At 45.9% G+C, this 16,123-nt stretch overlaps 1 protein-coding gene across 6 annotated transcripts in view; it reads left to right on the forward strand.

The window, feature by feature from the left end:
* The window catches only part of SRGAP2 (SLIT-ROBO Rho GTPase activating protein 2), a 272,060-nt gene that overhangs the window by 133,548 nt on the left and 122,389 nt on the right, over positions 1-16,123 (forward strand). For all 6 annotated transcript variants that reach the window (XM_075529477.1, XM_075529462.1, XM_075529489.1 and 3 more), the window contains exon 4: positions 10,246-10,408. In XM_075529477.1, the coding sequence (XP_075385592.1) occupies positions 10,246-10,408 (163 nt within the window). The remainder of the gene's footprint in view (positions 1-10,245; positions 10,409-16,123) is intronic.

A 16,123-nucleotide genomic window follows, 5' to 3' on the forward strand; every position in this document is an offset into this window, starting at 1 on the left:
ATAATATGCTATGGAGCATGCCAGCCAATGGGCTCAGCAGCCCTGCAGAGAGGGCGCACAAAGAGGTCCTTGCCAGAGCAGTTGGTTAGGCAACACTGATGGAGGCTGGAGATAGGAACTAGCCATTAGAACAGTGGTTCTCAACCTGTGGGTCGTGACCCCTTTGGGTGTCGAATGACTTTTTCACAGGGGTCACCCGATCCATAACAGTAGCAAAATTACAGTGATGAAGTAGCAACAAAAATAATTGTATGGTTGGGGGTGGGGTGGGGTCCCCACCACATGAGGAGCTGTATTACAGGGTTGCGGCCTGAGGAAGGCGGAGAACCACTGCCTTAGAGGAATCGTGGTCTTACTACGCTCAGCACTTACAGGATTGCTGTGCCTTTGACACCTGTCATTAGTCAACACTGACTAAGTACCAACCCAGTTCTTATAATGCGCTTTCATTGAATCTTCCTTCCTCTAACGGCAAGATCCAAATCAAAATTACCTATGAGCCCTCCGCTCACTCTTGAGAGTTTCCCAGAATCCAGTGCTGTCCTATCACTTCTCCCTTTCGTGCACATTGCTGTCTTAGGCTGTAAGGGAAACCCACAGACCTGGGAGAGAGGTGTCACACTCACACGCATCCACTCCACTCCTCCTCCCCCGCAGCTTGCTGGCATTCGGTGTGCTTAAGGACTGTTTGACTGTTTGCCAGCCAGGGAGAATCACTGCCCGTGGCGCAAGCCGCCCCGCAGTGCCTGCTCCTAACATGGTGGCTACTGTTTGGAAAATAGGTGTGTAGCCTTCTGAGTGAGGTCATTCCAGTCTGACCCAGACATATATTGATCAAGCTCTAGAACCAGGGACCAGAGTGAGCCAAACACTCTGTCCCAGCCACTACCCCAGTGTCATTCTTGTAAAAATCTGCTCCCGCATCTGTGTGAACATTTTCCTTCTGTATGTTTGTCATGTGCTGTAATTACTTATGGGACTTCTGGAGACATCTTAATTAGTGAGAGAAGAAAAACGGAAGATTTAATTGTAGCATTGTTCACAGGTTATTCTACAGAATATGTGGATCTGACTCAACTGAACACTGATGCTTATAAATTCTTTTTAAACGAGAAACATGAATAACAAATCTTTTGGCCTTGTTATGGGGTTCAGTTTTAATCATTGAATGAAGATCTAGCAGGCCATTTAATGTGACCCCAGCCACTTTTGGGGGGCTTCCTGGGAGGGGAAGCTTACTATAAAAGGGAATTTCTAGGCTCCTAATTCGATAGATAAGGAGCCCTGGCAGTGTAGTGGGTTACACACTGAGCTGCTGATCTCCAGAGAAGCGCGTCACCCCCACAGCTGCGCTGAGGGAGAAAGATGGGGCTGGCTGCTTCCAGGAAGGCAGATTCTGGACCCTCAGGACAGCTCTCCTCTGCCCTATAGGGTCTATATGACTCGGCATCCGCTCTCTAGAAGCACGTTTGTTGTTCGTTGTGGGTTTTTCCTTTTTTGGAGCGCTACAGATGGCTGTGGTGGAGAGCATAGTGCTGATTCATCAACATCTAGCTTGTCCGCAGAGAACACCACGAGGGCTGGTAGGCTCTTTGTTTATTCTTCCCCTGTGGTATGAAGGAGCCACGGTGAAAACATGCGACTGTCAACAGCAAGGTCATCAGATAGACCTCATCATCTACTTTATGGGAGAAGCATGTGGCAAATCTGTGCCTGCAAAGATTTAGAGCCATGGAAACGCCACAAGGCAGATCTATCTATGGTTCTCAACCTTCCTAATGCCGTGGCCTTTTAATACAGTTCCTCATGTTGTGGTGACCCCCCCCCCTAACCATAAAGTTATTTTCGTTGCTACTTTGTAACTGAAATTTTGCTAGTGTTATGAATCAGACAACCCTTGTGAAAGGGGTCGTTCGACCTCCAAAGGGGTCACAACCCACAGATTGAGAACCGCTGAGCTACTCTGTTCAGCAGGGTCAGTATGAGTCCAAATCGACTCAATTGCAATGGGTTGTTATGCTGCAAACACCAGTTCTGAGACATGAGGTATCCGTGAGAAGAAGAAGCCAGACCTGCACAAACCACAGAAGGGACTGATGGGCAAAGCAATTTTAGAAGACAGCCCCCGGGGATTCACAGTGACCGCCTCCAGGCTAGTGTACGCCCAAGCAGCAAGAGCAGGATGCCATGTGGGCTGTTCCTGGATGGACAATCTAGGAGCCAGGAGTGCCATGTCTCGGATCCACAAGGTCTGCAGATGTGGGAGAAGCAAGTCAGAGACAAGGATGCTGATCAGTTTAGCCCTGGTGCTTAGATCAGGGCCTGGTACCTACTAGGTGCTCAGTGGATACTGAGTCAATGAATGATGAAGACAGTAGAGATCAGGGACTCAGAGCCTGGATTATAACAGGTCAAGGATCCAGGCAAGAAATCTGGGTGACAGGGACCGAAATCTTGAGTAGACCCCATGCCTGGGCTGACTTGATTTTCAGAGAAGAGCCCCCTCTTCTCACCAGGAATATAGGCTGAGATGGGGCCACTGAAGGGAAGGGAGCATCTCTCACTGGGCCATTGATGGAGAACTCGCCAAGGAGAATCTACAGTGGCTTGAACCTGGAGACCATTCACAGTTCTCTGACCTAACTCGGGGAACCTCTAGTCAGGAAGTAGTTATTAAGCACTTAATAGTGTCAGACATCTTGGTAGTCGAGTTCTCCACTTCAAAGCAGACTCCTAAGGCCCGCTCGTGAACAAGCTGCTGTGCTCCCAGGGTGTGACTGGGCTCTCGGAACACATCCAGAGCCACAAGAATGTCATTTCTATGCAGCTCTTCCCCCAAACCTGATTACAGGGGACAGTGTAGACTATTTTGAGTCAGATGGGTATGCCACGAATCCTTTCTAATCATCTGTCTAGGCTACTAAAGCTGATTTGTGGTACTAAGTTTCCCTGGAAAATGGAAAAGCTGTTTCTCCAGACATAAATCTTCCAGAGACCAGGCTGCGAGCTGTTAGGACAGTCAGGGCCAGTCTTCAGCACCGGTGCTCTTGTGCGCTCATCCAGAGGGTGGACGCCCCGGCACATCTCCATGCAGGTTGCATGGTGGACCCCCTTCCCCACCACACCTTTCCCATGATCATGGAGCCTGCAGGAGCCCATCGTTGTTTGACCCTGCTTCCAGGCCTCCCAGCAGCCCCCAGGTCCTCACTTCTCTGGCTTCCCGCTCGATTGACCTCATGGCTTCTCATGATTGCATAAAAAATAGCCACATAGTAGACGGTTTACTATTGTCATCAATGGGAAATGGTGGATCACGAGAGCTTTGGTAAGGCGAGGGGTAGGTTTACATGATTTGGCTTTTGCCTGACTCTTTTCCATCTCTTAATTCTCCTACTTCCATCACTTTGCTGATAGAGCTGAAACTAGGCCTATGATAAAGCTAGATAGGTGTGCCTTCCTGCCCACCTTTGAAAGGTGCCCCGAGGCTGCTGCTGTCCTACTGGTCAGACTGTGAGCAGACTCCACTGCAGGCAGAATCCTTTTCAAGTCAGTTCCCACCTTGGAGATCCGTGTCCCCACCCCCCGCCCTTTTAACACCTTCCCTCAGCAAATCCCATCTTCCCAGGCTTATCTGGGTCAGCAAGGGTCTGATTTTATGTATGGCACTGCCAGACCATAAATCCCTGCAGCGTGGCTTCCATCCTGCCTGTCTGCTTCTGTCAGCATCTGCAAAATGCATAACAGAGAAAATAAGCCAGAAAGGCTAATAACACTCATCTGAATAAAATAATCTCTTTGGCTGCCTCAGTTCATTTCATTTTAATCAGGGTGCCAGGAGAGAATTTAGGCTGAAAATGCCAGCCTTCTTGCCTGTTCTCTACCCAACTGTCGCAGAACAATGTCTTATGTCTTTCACGTACCTTTGTTTTTCTATCTACCTCACCGGTGTGTTTACTAACATAGATCGATTGGATGATGTATTTGACTTCTCTGAGGTTTTGTCTACTATCGTGTGTGTGTGTGTGTGTGTGTGTGTGTCTGTGTGTGTGTGCGCGTGTGCCTGTGCTTAAAAAGTGATAATGTTCTTAGGTGTGTTGATATGTTCCACCCCTGTGTACAGAGGAGAAGGTTTGATAGGAATTTGGGAAGAAGGTGGGGGTGGGGAGTGTGTGGTAGAAGTTGCTGAAACAGCCAGGGTTCCAGCCATCTGGACTCCCCTTGGATTTCTTCCTGTCAGCCTCAGCACACAGCTCCCTGCGTGAAATGCAGGGCTTATCTTCCACCTTGTCCCTTAGGGAAGGACAATGGAAGATTAAATTCCGCTCTCCCATTGGCATCTCCCTCACTTCTTCCCCAGGACTTACAGCTGCTTTGTTAATTGCCTGTTGCTGCTGTTTGATCCCAGTCATTATTTGCAGAGGGCTGTGCATTTTCAGCAGACTGAGCTCTTGGCCCTGGCCCAGGGCTGGTTAAAGACCATGTTGGAAATTGATGAAAGCTGAGTCCAAGTTTGTTTGGAAATAAAAATAATAACATTTCCTCACATTTGCATAGGGCTTTATTGTTGACATGATTCTTCTGTTTTATCTGGTCCACCCAGCAACCTCATGAGGTGGACAAGTCAGAAACTGGAGGTCCAAAAAGGGGCACGCTGCTTCAATAGAGCAGCGTAGCAGTTTAAGCCTCGCCCACCGTGCCTCAGTGGTGCCTTGAGTTCCACTGGCTTAACCACACGCCATGGTTGCTGGTTGTGGTTGAGCCGGTTCCAACTCCTGGCGCCCCCATGCGTGCAGAGGAGAACTGTGTACTCCATCGGATTTTCAATACTGTGGCCTTTCAGAAATAGATCACTAGGCCTAACATCGGAGACATTGCTGGGTAGTTTTGAACCACCAACCCTCGGCTCCAAGTTGAGCACTTAACCATGTGTGCTACGTAGCAACTATTAACTGTACAATACCTAAGGCCAGGAGATGTCCCCGTAGTGTACAGCTCAACCCTGTGCTTTTGAGCTCTTTTTCTAGACAAGGCTACTGAGGAGACCAGAAAACCAACCAAACTCACTGCCATCAGGTTCAGGCTGACTCATGTCAACCCTGTAGGACAGGGTACAACTTCCCCTGTGGGTCTCTGAGACAGGAAGACTTTACCGACGGGAGCAGAAAGCCTCATCTTTCTCCTGTGCAGCAGCTGGTGGATCCACACTGTTGACCTTTTGATTAGTAGCCCAACTCAGAACCCACTCCCCCATCAGGGCTCCTGGAGATGGACCAGAGGGAATGTGGGCCGGGGAGAAGCCATGTTAACAAAGGGTCGATTTGGACTTCTATAGAGTACCCTCTTCACCCTAGATATTTTAGAGAAATCCCTCTGAGCATTTGTCACTAAGTTTCTTGAACATCCATAAATAGTCTAAGTTGAGGGAGGAAAAACTAGGCTAATGTGTTGAAGTTAATGATTCAGCCTCGCAGGTTTATCTCGCTCCGAGCATTTGTGCTGATAATCTCTTCTGCAGATACTCAGCCAGCCGTGACTTTCCGGGTCTCTTTCTCTAGACTCCAGAGCCCTCCCTTCTCGAGAACAGTATTATGTTTTCTTGTTCGTCCTCCTGAAAAAACAATTGGAGTAAGAAAAATACGAGTGGCTATTTTGTCTGCTTTTTAGGGATTAAAGTTTGAGGAGGTTCGCAGCTGTTCAACGCATTCCTAAGGGATGCAGACCCTCCTCTTTCAATGTCCAAATATCACACAACCTAAGGCTCTGGGGGCAGGGAAAGTAAAGAGACTGTACAAACAAGTGATAGATGGAAAAGATATAAAGACAAATTTCAATCTCTTAACCAAACGAAGTCTTCTTGGCTCTCGCAGCCCCCACATTAAATAAGGCCCTGAAGTCGCCGCGGCAGGAAGCCATTCCAGCAGAACCTCACTGTACGCCGTCTGAAATCACGTCTCGTCGACTTGCTTCTTTTCCAGCTTGAAGTGTGTTTCCTCTTTGGAGCTTGTTCCTAACCCTGCCTTTATGCATGTTGGCCGGGAAATTGTCTGTGCCGTAAATGTGTGTTTTTCTCCTCACATATCCCCTCATCTGTCCCACCTCTGTCCAAAATTAAATCATTGCGCTCATTAAAAGACCTCGGTTGAAAAGAGAGCTAGGTCTGAGAGAGTGCACAAACTCAGAGAACCAGGCGATTGCATGACGCGGTAGAGTGATGCTAGAACAGACGGGGCACCCTAAAAGACACACGCAGAGGACTGAGCAACGGTTTGCTTGCTTGTTTGTTTGCTTGTTTTGAAAGCCATAGATTCCTTTTTCAAAGTAGAAACTTGACAGAGCATCTCAGTATATGAAGCCGGTCAAAGCAGTGTTTTGCAGGGATAAATTTACCTTTCAAATGGAAATTCACAAAGGGGACTTTGAAGAATTCTGTGGGCAAAATACTGTATGGCACAGGAAGCATCGGCTGAAGAAGAAAGGAAGACACAGTCTCTGTACCAAAAAGAATCCATCATCATTCTACCACTTCCGGACGTAGCAAAGGAAGATCCTGTGATGCTGGAGGAAGGAGCCCGAGCTCCTCTGAAGGCTTCGGTCATTGGCAAAAACAAAAACCAAATCAAAGCAGCCCTAAGACTCCGGGAATTGACTGGCTGTAATGTTTGAGAAACTGGATCCGGTGTTTGAGGCATTCAGTCTCTGCGCCAAGAAATCTGGAGGGCAGCTACTTGACCGTCTGACGAGGAGACATCCGTATGTGTGTGCCCACTCCAAAGCAAGGTGATCCTACAGCATGTTGAAATTGTTGAGCGAAATCATTAATACTAATATCGCATCTAAGTAAAATTTCCCCAGAGATCATTAAGAAACTGTTGCAGCAGCACCTTGAAAAGGAACTGCTAGGAGTTCAAGCCAGAGGCAGAAGAAGGCGTGTGCTGAGAATCTCGTTACAGTGATTAGATGGATCTTGGCTGAAAGTAAAGAGCACTAGAAAGATATTTACTTGTTTATTGACTATTCAAAGGCATTCGATTATGTGGACCTTAACACATATGGATAATGTCATGAAGGAAAATTGTAGAACGCTTTATTGTGTGCATGTGGAACCTGTACATAGACCAAGAGGCAGTTGTTCAAACAGAACAAGGGTTACTTGTACGGTTTAAAATCAGGAAAGGTGTATGTTGGACTTCTATCCTCTCACGTTATTCATTCACTCATTGTGCTGAGCAAATACTATGAGGAGCTGAACTATATAAAGAATTTTGCGCCGGGATTGGAGTAAGACTCACTGATAATCTGTGAAATGCAGAGAATGTAAGCTTGCTTTCATGAAAGTGAAGAGGGCTTGAAGCACCAAGACTCCAACCTTCAGTATCGATCACACCTCAACATAAAAGAAAACAAAAATCTTTACAACTGGCCAATAAGCTACATCATAAGACATGGGGAGAATATTAAAGAGGCCTAGAGTTTTGTTTTATTTGGAACACCATGGAAGTAGCAGTCAAATAAAATGCTGTGCTGCCTTGGGCAGGTCGATTGCAGAGTTGATGGCAGCTCAGAGTGCCTCTGTAGCACAGTGCAGAACTGGCCCTGTGGGTGTCCAGACTCACTCTTAAGGGAAGTAGAACGTCTCCTCTTTCACCTTTGGAGCCTCTGCTGGAGGTTGTGAACTGCCGACTTTGTGGCTAGCAGCCCAACATGAAACCACTCTACTTACTAGGAGTCAAAAAGTCAGAATCAGCTGGACAACAGTTTTTTTAATTGAGAAAAGAACTCACCAGCCCTATGTTCCAACCAATAGAGACCACAACCTCTGTTCACTCGAAATCATAAACACATTAAAACCCACTGTAAATCAAAGACCTAGCTTTTTAAAAAGCAAGTGTAATTGTGCAGTGTGTTCCGTGGCTGCTGGGGACACAGGTATCTAAAGATATCTGTTGGATTATCTGGAATTTTGTAACGGAAAGGGATTTGGAGTCAATTTGGAGGTTTTCTAGCAAATGGGAACATGAAATGTCACTGCATGGTGCTCAGTCTCTCACCATTTGGAATTTAGGACTGTTTCCTGTTCATGTCCTTTAGATGCTAGACAGTCTGGAAAGAGTACATTAATATTGTCATATCTTTTTAGCACCCCATCATTTGATCTCCCTTATGATCCATTTAAATTTGTTCTCAGATTTAATATTTTTCAATTTGAGGTTTCCATCTGTTTTACTTTGTTTTTATTGTTAGTTTGTTTTTTAAATGTTTTCCTATGTATGAAATCCAGGGTAGTTACATCTATAGAGACAGTCACTGGATTAATGGTTCCTTGCGGGTGTGGCAGGGAAGGTTTGGGGGGAAATAGGAAGCTAATAATGTTCTAAAATGGATTTTGGTGATGATTGTCTAACTCTTCTTGATGTGATTGAACTATTGAATTATATGATATGTGAATTATGTGCCACTTGAAACTGTCCAAAATTATAGCCATATCTTTTAATTAGCTAGAATGTTGCCCTCTCTTTCAATTTCCATGGAAAGGTAGCTGAGCATCATGTTAGCTCAGTGGCTGGCACATAATAAGCATGTAACTGTGAAGCAGTGCGACCCGCAGCAATGTGATGCCCGTAGAGCAGCGGCTCTCAACCTATGGGTGGCCCGATTCATAACAGTGGCAACATGACAGTGATGGAGTAGCAACGGAAATAATCTTATGGTTGGGGGGGTCACCGCAACATGAGGAACTGTATTAAAGGGTTGTGACATTCGGAAGGTTGGGAACCACTGCCTTAGAGAGAGGAGAGGAACGGAGAAGTTTCCATTAGGACTTTAATATTCCTTGGTTGGATGTGGCTTCTTGGAGTGGATTTGACAGATTTTTGATTTATTGGTGTGGTGTGTTCTCAAGTCGGAGTAGGTCTGGTGTAATTGTTAACCATCACTTCACTGAAGAATCGGAAAAGCCCTTTGAAGTTCCATTCTGCGATCTACGAATACCAATCACAGAGGCTGGCAGCCTCTAGTCCTGGACCGGGACATTGCTGCCTTAAGCAACCAGCCCTTCTCACCCAATTTTCTGGCATGAAAAGACTAACTGGAGGGAAGAGAAGGCAAAGGGAACGAACAGGTTGTCACACAGTAACTGCACAAAGCACTCGTGTTTGCAATCCCTGGTTGGTTCCGCATGCCAGCTTGCCACCTTTAGCTGTGGGGCCCTCTCTTAGTCTTATTTTCTTCTCTGACTGTGGTTAATAATATCTGCCATCTTGGCTGCTGTGAGTTTGAAGTAAACGGCTCATTCTCAGGCCTTGGTAAGTAGTACAAATAACCCATATTTTTGGTTTCTCTCCACAAAGAAATTCAAGTTCCAAGCGAGAAACTTCTCATTGCTTAAATTAGTGCTGTGAACAGAGAGGTAGTTGGTCATTGTCTTGGGTCCCAGTGTTTTCCTTAGCAAAGAGCATCGAGCACGGCTCTTTATTGCTCCGCTGGAGCCATCCCATTGGAGGAATTAGTGCTCTCCCCCCCCCCCATGCTTTGTGCTCTTTGTGAGATCATGGCTGCTTCTTGGCATCTAAATCCCCTTCTACAGACTTGAATAGTTTTTATTGATGTTGTTTTGGTTTTCATGGCAAATGCCTCCAGGTTGCTTTCTTGTTCTTGCTGTCAACCATTGTTGTTAGCCATGAGTGGATTCTGATAAATTTGTGGGAAGGGCAGTCTCTAGCACCCTAGGGGTATTGTCACTAAAGACAAGACCACGTTACTTTGTAGGCAGAGCTATTGACTCTGGAATCAGGCAGCCTTGACCTGTTCTGGTTGACAACAAAGAACTGTGGTTCTAGACTCTGACCCCCTCTTACTTAACACTGGGCAAGGGACAATCTCTCCAAGGCTCAGTTGTCTAATGAGTCTAATGGACATGATGGTGACTCTTCATACAACAAAGTGATGGAGCTTCGATGAGAACATGCATATAAATCACTGAGCAAGTTCTTAGCACCTAACAGATGCTCAGCAGATACTCTTGCTTCTCTTCTTCTTCCCTCTTTTCCTCGCCCTCTTTTCCTTCACATTGTTTCCCTCGGGAGTTTTCAGAGAAGGAGAAAACCTAAACTGGAGTTTCAAGAGGCAAGCTATCTTCATTTCTGGTTTGACTTTGCTTCCTGTGATTTTGTGACAGTAGACTATGAGCGTAGATTTTTGCTTATTTAACTGCGTTGACTCTTACCCTCCTCTTTTGTTCCATTGCAGGAAGGATCAGAATGTCCTCTCTCCAGTCAACTGCTGGAATCTCCTCTTAAACCAGGTGAAGCGAGAGAGCCGGGACCACACCACCCTGAGTGACATCTACTTGAACAATATCATTCCTCGCTTTGTCCAAGTCAGCGAGGACTCGGGAAGACTCTTTAAAAAGGTACCCGGGCTTCCTGGTCACAGCTCTGGGCTGAAGTCACGAAGCAAACTTGTAAATAAGCAAAAGGATCGTTTTGTTGCTTGATTTAAACGACATTGAGCCTGGTCAGTCCTCACCACAGGCCCGGGGGGTGGGGGGATGAATGAACATTTCTCCATATACGGTGGGGAAAAAGAAATGAATTCATTTCTTTCTGGGTGAACTCATAGCTTCTTAATCTGAATGTGGGGGCTGTGAAAAATCTGGCGACGGTAAAAGTTTCTGGAGACACAGTCACCAAAAAATAATTCAAAATCAAAGGCATAATGAACCCGAGGCATTTCTGGCTGCGCTGGCGCATGCTGCAACTTTCCCAGGCGAAAAGGGGTCATGCGTGGGAAAAGGTTAAGAAGCCCTGAGCTGTGAAGAGCCCTGCGAAGGGACTGCTTGCGAGGAGCAGTCCAGGGGCTGGCACCTTGACTCGGAGTCTGCCTGTGTGAATAACGACTGCTTCCGTGGGCAGGTGGTAATGGGGAGTTACTGAAGTTCAGGGGCTTCCGCATCATTTTGTGTTTTCTAATTCGTGTAGGCAGTCCTTGCGTGCTTGTCTGTTCACTTCCTTCCAGACTCTCATCTCGGCCAGGCTGGGCTCCGCCGTTTGATTGTTCGTACCCTGACATGTTTTTCTTTTCCTTTGGGTCCTCCAGTGCTTCCTGGGTCTAGTCGTTCAGCACAAATCCTTGGGTGAAGGTAGATTCATTTAATTAGGGACATAGCAACACATTGTGAATCATCAGGAATTTCTCCCAAATCTACCATACTCATCAGTGGTGGAACCAGGTTCTTCTTGGGCTTGGTGGCAAATGGTGACCCACATTCTCCATCATTGTTCAAGGTGTAGTGTGTCTGGCATTCAAGAAGTAGCAGCCCCAGATGACTTTTCTGAAGCAAGTAATCTCCCTGTGAGTTAGAAGTAGAAAGGGGATAATAGGGGCCGGATAGAATTCATTGGTTTCCATTGAACAAAACCTAGTGTTAAAATTTACGCCTGGTAAATAAGATTGTGGGGGATATAACCATCTATTGCTATTGATTGCTGATAAGTTTTATAATTCTTACTGTTAAGAAGCTTTCTAGATCTAGGTTAAAAAAAAAATTAGAGCCCAGTTTCTTCTATTTTCTTACTAGCCTGAAGAGAATAGATTTAGACTCTCCCTCCTGTATAACTGCATCCCTGAAGGAGCTCTCCCTGTCTCCAAGTGGCAGGATACTGAGAGGACGATCATGTGACAAAGAAGGAAGCAAAAGCTAGCACCTCCCAGAGCCTCCCTGTCTGTCTGTGGTGGCCCTGCTGAGCGGTGGTGGGGGTCACACTTTGTTTCACGGTGAGGATGAGTTTTGCTGTCTCCTCCCTGCTTTCCAGCATCTGCTTCAGCTTGGTTGTCAGCAGTTTGAATTATTCTTTAGCACTTGGTGACATGTGTGCGACTAAAATGAAAACCTCCTCAGGCAAAACCTTGACAGTAGTCAGATACCACTGCAACTGTTCTCCTTGACCTTGACAACCACTCTCTCAAGAAGGAAGGGGATCACCTGGCGGTTCCCTCCTCCGTTCTCTGTTCATCGGTGGGAAACCCTTGTGTGAGATAGCCAGACATCTAGACCTTGCTCCATAATTCAGCTCCCTTTCCTCTCAGCCTTAGAAGACTAGAGAAGACCCAAGGTGAGCTAGTTCTGATGACCATTCCAGATCCAGACCTTGAGGCTGATGGCAGGCAGACAGCAAAGCCAGGATTGCTCCTGGCTCCACACACCAGGCGCCAGTCACATTGTGAAGGTCTAAGTGCATGGTGTGTGCAATTGGACCTCCAGAAGGAAAGCCTTCCCATGAATGAAGGGTATTCCTAGTCGTGCTCCCAGGTTGACCTCAAACTGTGTTTCTATGTGGAAGAATTTATTTCTCACAGGTTTGTTTGCTGTGTGTATATTTCATTGAAAAAAAACTCACATGTTCTAAGAATACAGCTCAGTGCTTTTCCACACACGGAACATACCTGGATAGCCAGTTCCCAGACGGAGAAACACTACAGAGCCCTAGAACTAACTCTCCCTCATGCTCCCTTCTAGTTCCAACGCCCAGCCCCACTTCAAGGATAACCACTGTCCTGACGCCTAACAGAAGACATTGACTCGGCTCTGTTTCATGCTTTATAGAAATAGGAGAAAACAACGTGTGTGTTTTTGTTTGTTTTCTCTCAGCCAGCAACCTGTTTTTTTTTCTTTTTTTACATTTTATTAGGGACTCATACAACTCTTATCACCATCCATACATATACATACATCAATTGTATAAAGCACATCCATACGTTCCCTGCCCCAATCATTCTCAAAGCATTTGCTCTCCACTTAAGCCCCTTGCATCAGGTCCTCTTTTTTTTTTCCCCCTCCCTCCCCTTTCCCCCCTCCCTCATGTGCCCTTGGTAATTTATACATCGTTATTTTGTCCTATCTTGCCCTATCCGGAGTCTCCCTTCCCCCTCCTTCTCTGCTTTCCCTCTCCCAGGGAAGAGGTCACATGTGGATCCTTGTAATCAGTAACCCCTTTCCAACCCACTCACCCTCCACTCTCCCAGCATCGTCCCTCACACCCTTGGTCCTGAAGGTATCATCCACCTTGGATTCCTTGTACCTCCAGCCCTCATATGTACCAGTGTACAGCCTCTGCCCTATCCAGCCCTGCAAGGTAGAATTCGGATCACGGTAGTTGGGGGGAGGAAGCATCCAGGATCTGGGGGAAAGCTGTGTTCTTCATCGGTACTACCTCGCACCCTAATTAACCCATCTCCTCTCCTAAACCCCTCTATGAGGGGATCTCCATTGGCCGACACTTGGGCCTTGGGTCTCCACTCTGCACTTCCCCCTTCATTTAATACGGTATATATATACATATACAAATATACATATACACATACATACACACACTTATATCTTTTTTTTTTTTTTTGCATGATGCCTTATACCTGGTCCCTTGGGCACCTCGTGATCGCACTGGCCGGTGTGCTTCTTCCATGTGGGCTTTTTTGCTTCTGAGCTAGATGGCCGCTTGTTCACCTTCAAGCCTTTAAGACCCCAGACACTATCTCTTTTGATAGCCGGGCACCATCAGCTTTCTTCACCACATTTGCTTATGCACCCATTTGTCTTCAGCGATCCTATCATGGAGGTGTGCAGTCAATGATATGATTTTTTGTTCTTTGATGCCTGGTAACTGATCCCTTCGGGACCAATCGATCACACAGGCTGGTGTGTTCTTCCATGTGGACTTTGTCGCTTCTGAGCTAGATGGCCGCCAGCAACCTGTTTTATAAGATTGACCCAAATTATTATAAATCATTGTAGATCATAGGACTGCTTCTTAATCTTTTTTAACTTTCCACCAATTAAATGATAGTTGATTAGAGATAGGCATGGTATTGTGGAATGGTCAGTGTTTACTGTCCCATAGGATGAATAATCTCCATTCTCTACTCCCCTGGGGTCGCAATGTGGGCAGAGAATTCTGAAGTCAAGGCTGGCTTGGTAGATAGAAGAGTTGATTAATTATCTGGGATGAAGGAGAAACGCTGAGCTTTCTAGTAATAGACAAAAGGAACATTCCACACTCCAATTCTTTTTCTTATTTTTAATGATTTTATTGAGGACTTATATAACACTTATCACAATCCATCCATCCATCCATTGTATCAAGCACATTTGTACATTTGTTACCCTCATCATTCTCAAAACATTTGCTTTCTACTTGAGCACACTCCAATTCTTCACTTTTGTTGTCGTTTATAGAGTGTCTTTCACATGAGGAATTAGGATCCCACTGGATGAGAAGTAGGAATCAGATAAGAGACCTAAGGAATGTGCCTGGTTATCCCACCAGTTATATGAAGGTTTCCTGGACTTAATTTGTGCAATGAGAGCAGAGGCCATTTCCATGAGATACTTCCTGTTAAGCTCAGCTCTGTTGTTACTCTGGACAATAACCTCACCTTTCTGTGCCTCCGCTTCCTCGGCTGTAAACAGGGAGTAACTTTTCTCAGGTTCTGATAGGATCTCCAGAACCACTGCCATTTGGACTCATAAGGACCCCAGAGTAGAGTTTCCTCTTAGCCTTTTCAAGGCTGGAGTCTTCAGGGAAGGAGCCTTGGTGGCCCAATGGTTCAGTGCTGGCTGCTAACCTGGCAAGCTGCTCCCGTAACGACTGTAACTTAGGCAGCAGTTCTGCTCTGTCCTGTTGGCTTGCTCCAAGTCAGAATTCACTCTGTCCCACGGCAACAGTCTTCATGGAGGCTCTGAGAGGCACCACATTAGAAAGTCCTGGATACAGCAGGAGGAAAATGTGGAACAGAAGTCAGAATCATCTTACTAGTCAGATGGAGGCTGTGGGACCCCAAGACTATGGCTCTTAGTCACCTGTTAGGTCTCTGTGTTAAACTGGGTAGACTAGAGAAACAAATTCATAGACACATGTATATAAGAAAGGTTTATATAAAGAGTACATTAAGAAAACATCCCAGCCCAGTCCAGATCAAGCCCATAAGCCCGATATTAGCCCGTATGCCTGACACCAATCTATAAATGCCTCTTGAGACTCAAAAAACATGTTATGATGCTGAATGCAGGAAGATCACAGGCCAGTGGGTGGATAGTCTTGTGGATCCAGTAACGGTGGAAGCATTTCAGAACTGGCGTGGGTCTCCACGTGGCTCCTCCAGGTCCAGGACTCTCACTGCAATCAGCATAGCCCCATTTGTCTTGTCAATAGAGAGTTTCTCAGGGAGTGAGCCTATGTCCCTCCTCCAACAAGCTGTTTATCTCTTTTGCGCCTCCAAATGAGGTCATCAAGCTGTGATCTGATTGGCAGGCTAAACTCCACCCCTTCACTCTTAATCCTCAAATTGACACCAGATTACATAACCCCCACAGTCTGCAAATTAGTTCCTTCCTGTTGCTCCATTTTCATCCAAACAATAGCCGGTTATATCAGGGGACAGAAGCACCAGTAAGGCACACACAACTTGGAATCATTTCCCACGGGAGATCAAAAGGCCAGCATTTACCCAAGGGTGTAGAGTTCAAGGTTAGGAGTAAAACAGGATTAGAGGAGGGATACATGGAAAGGAAATGGAGTAAGTGATGCTATACCTCAATCCAGAAGATGGAAAAATATGTATGAATTATTGAATGGAAAACAGATCTGTTTTGTAAACCTTGATTCAATTCACAATGGAAAAAAAATAAAGTAAAACATCTTCGCAGAAGCATACAGCCACGTCTTTTGCTAGCAGAGAGGCCAGTGAGTTTGAACTGCTGACCTTTTGGCTAGAGGCTTAGTGTTTAACCAGGGCTCCTTGTGATTTCCATACAGAGCTTTCTAATCTAATGTTCTGTAATTCTCTGATAACATGAGTATCCTAGGCTGGGGACTTCTGCTTCTTTTGTTAAGCCAGGGAAGGCAAATAGCAGTCTCAGAGATAAGAATATTCGTAATTGATGAGCAAATTCCTTAAAGGAGTGAGACTATGTCTCAAGGCTACTGTCTTATCAACCAAGGAAATGTTTCGTGCTCAGAGTTTCAGGTATTGTTTTTCTGTTTTCTTTCTTATTTCAAGGGTTTTATATATAATGACCAGCAATTTGACGATGTAGGCGAGGTCAAGAAAAAAACAAATGAGGGAGGTGCTG

This window comes from Tenrec ecaudatus, chromosome 1, assembly GCF_050624435.1.
Source record: "Tenrec ecaudatus isolate mTenEca1 chromosome 1, mTenEca1.hap1, whole genome shotgun sequence".
Lineage (NCBI taxonomy): Eukaryota > Metazoa > Chordata > Mammalia > Afrosoricida > Tenrecidae > Tenrec > Tenrec ecaudatus.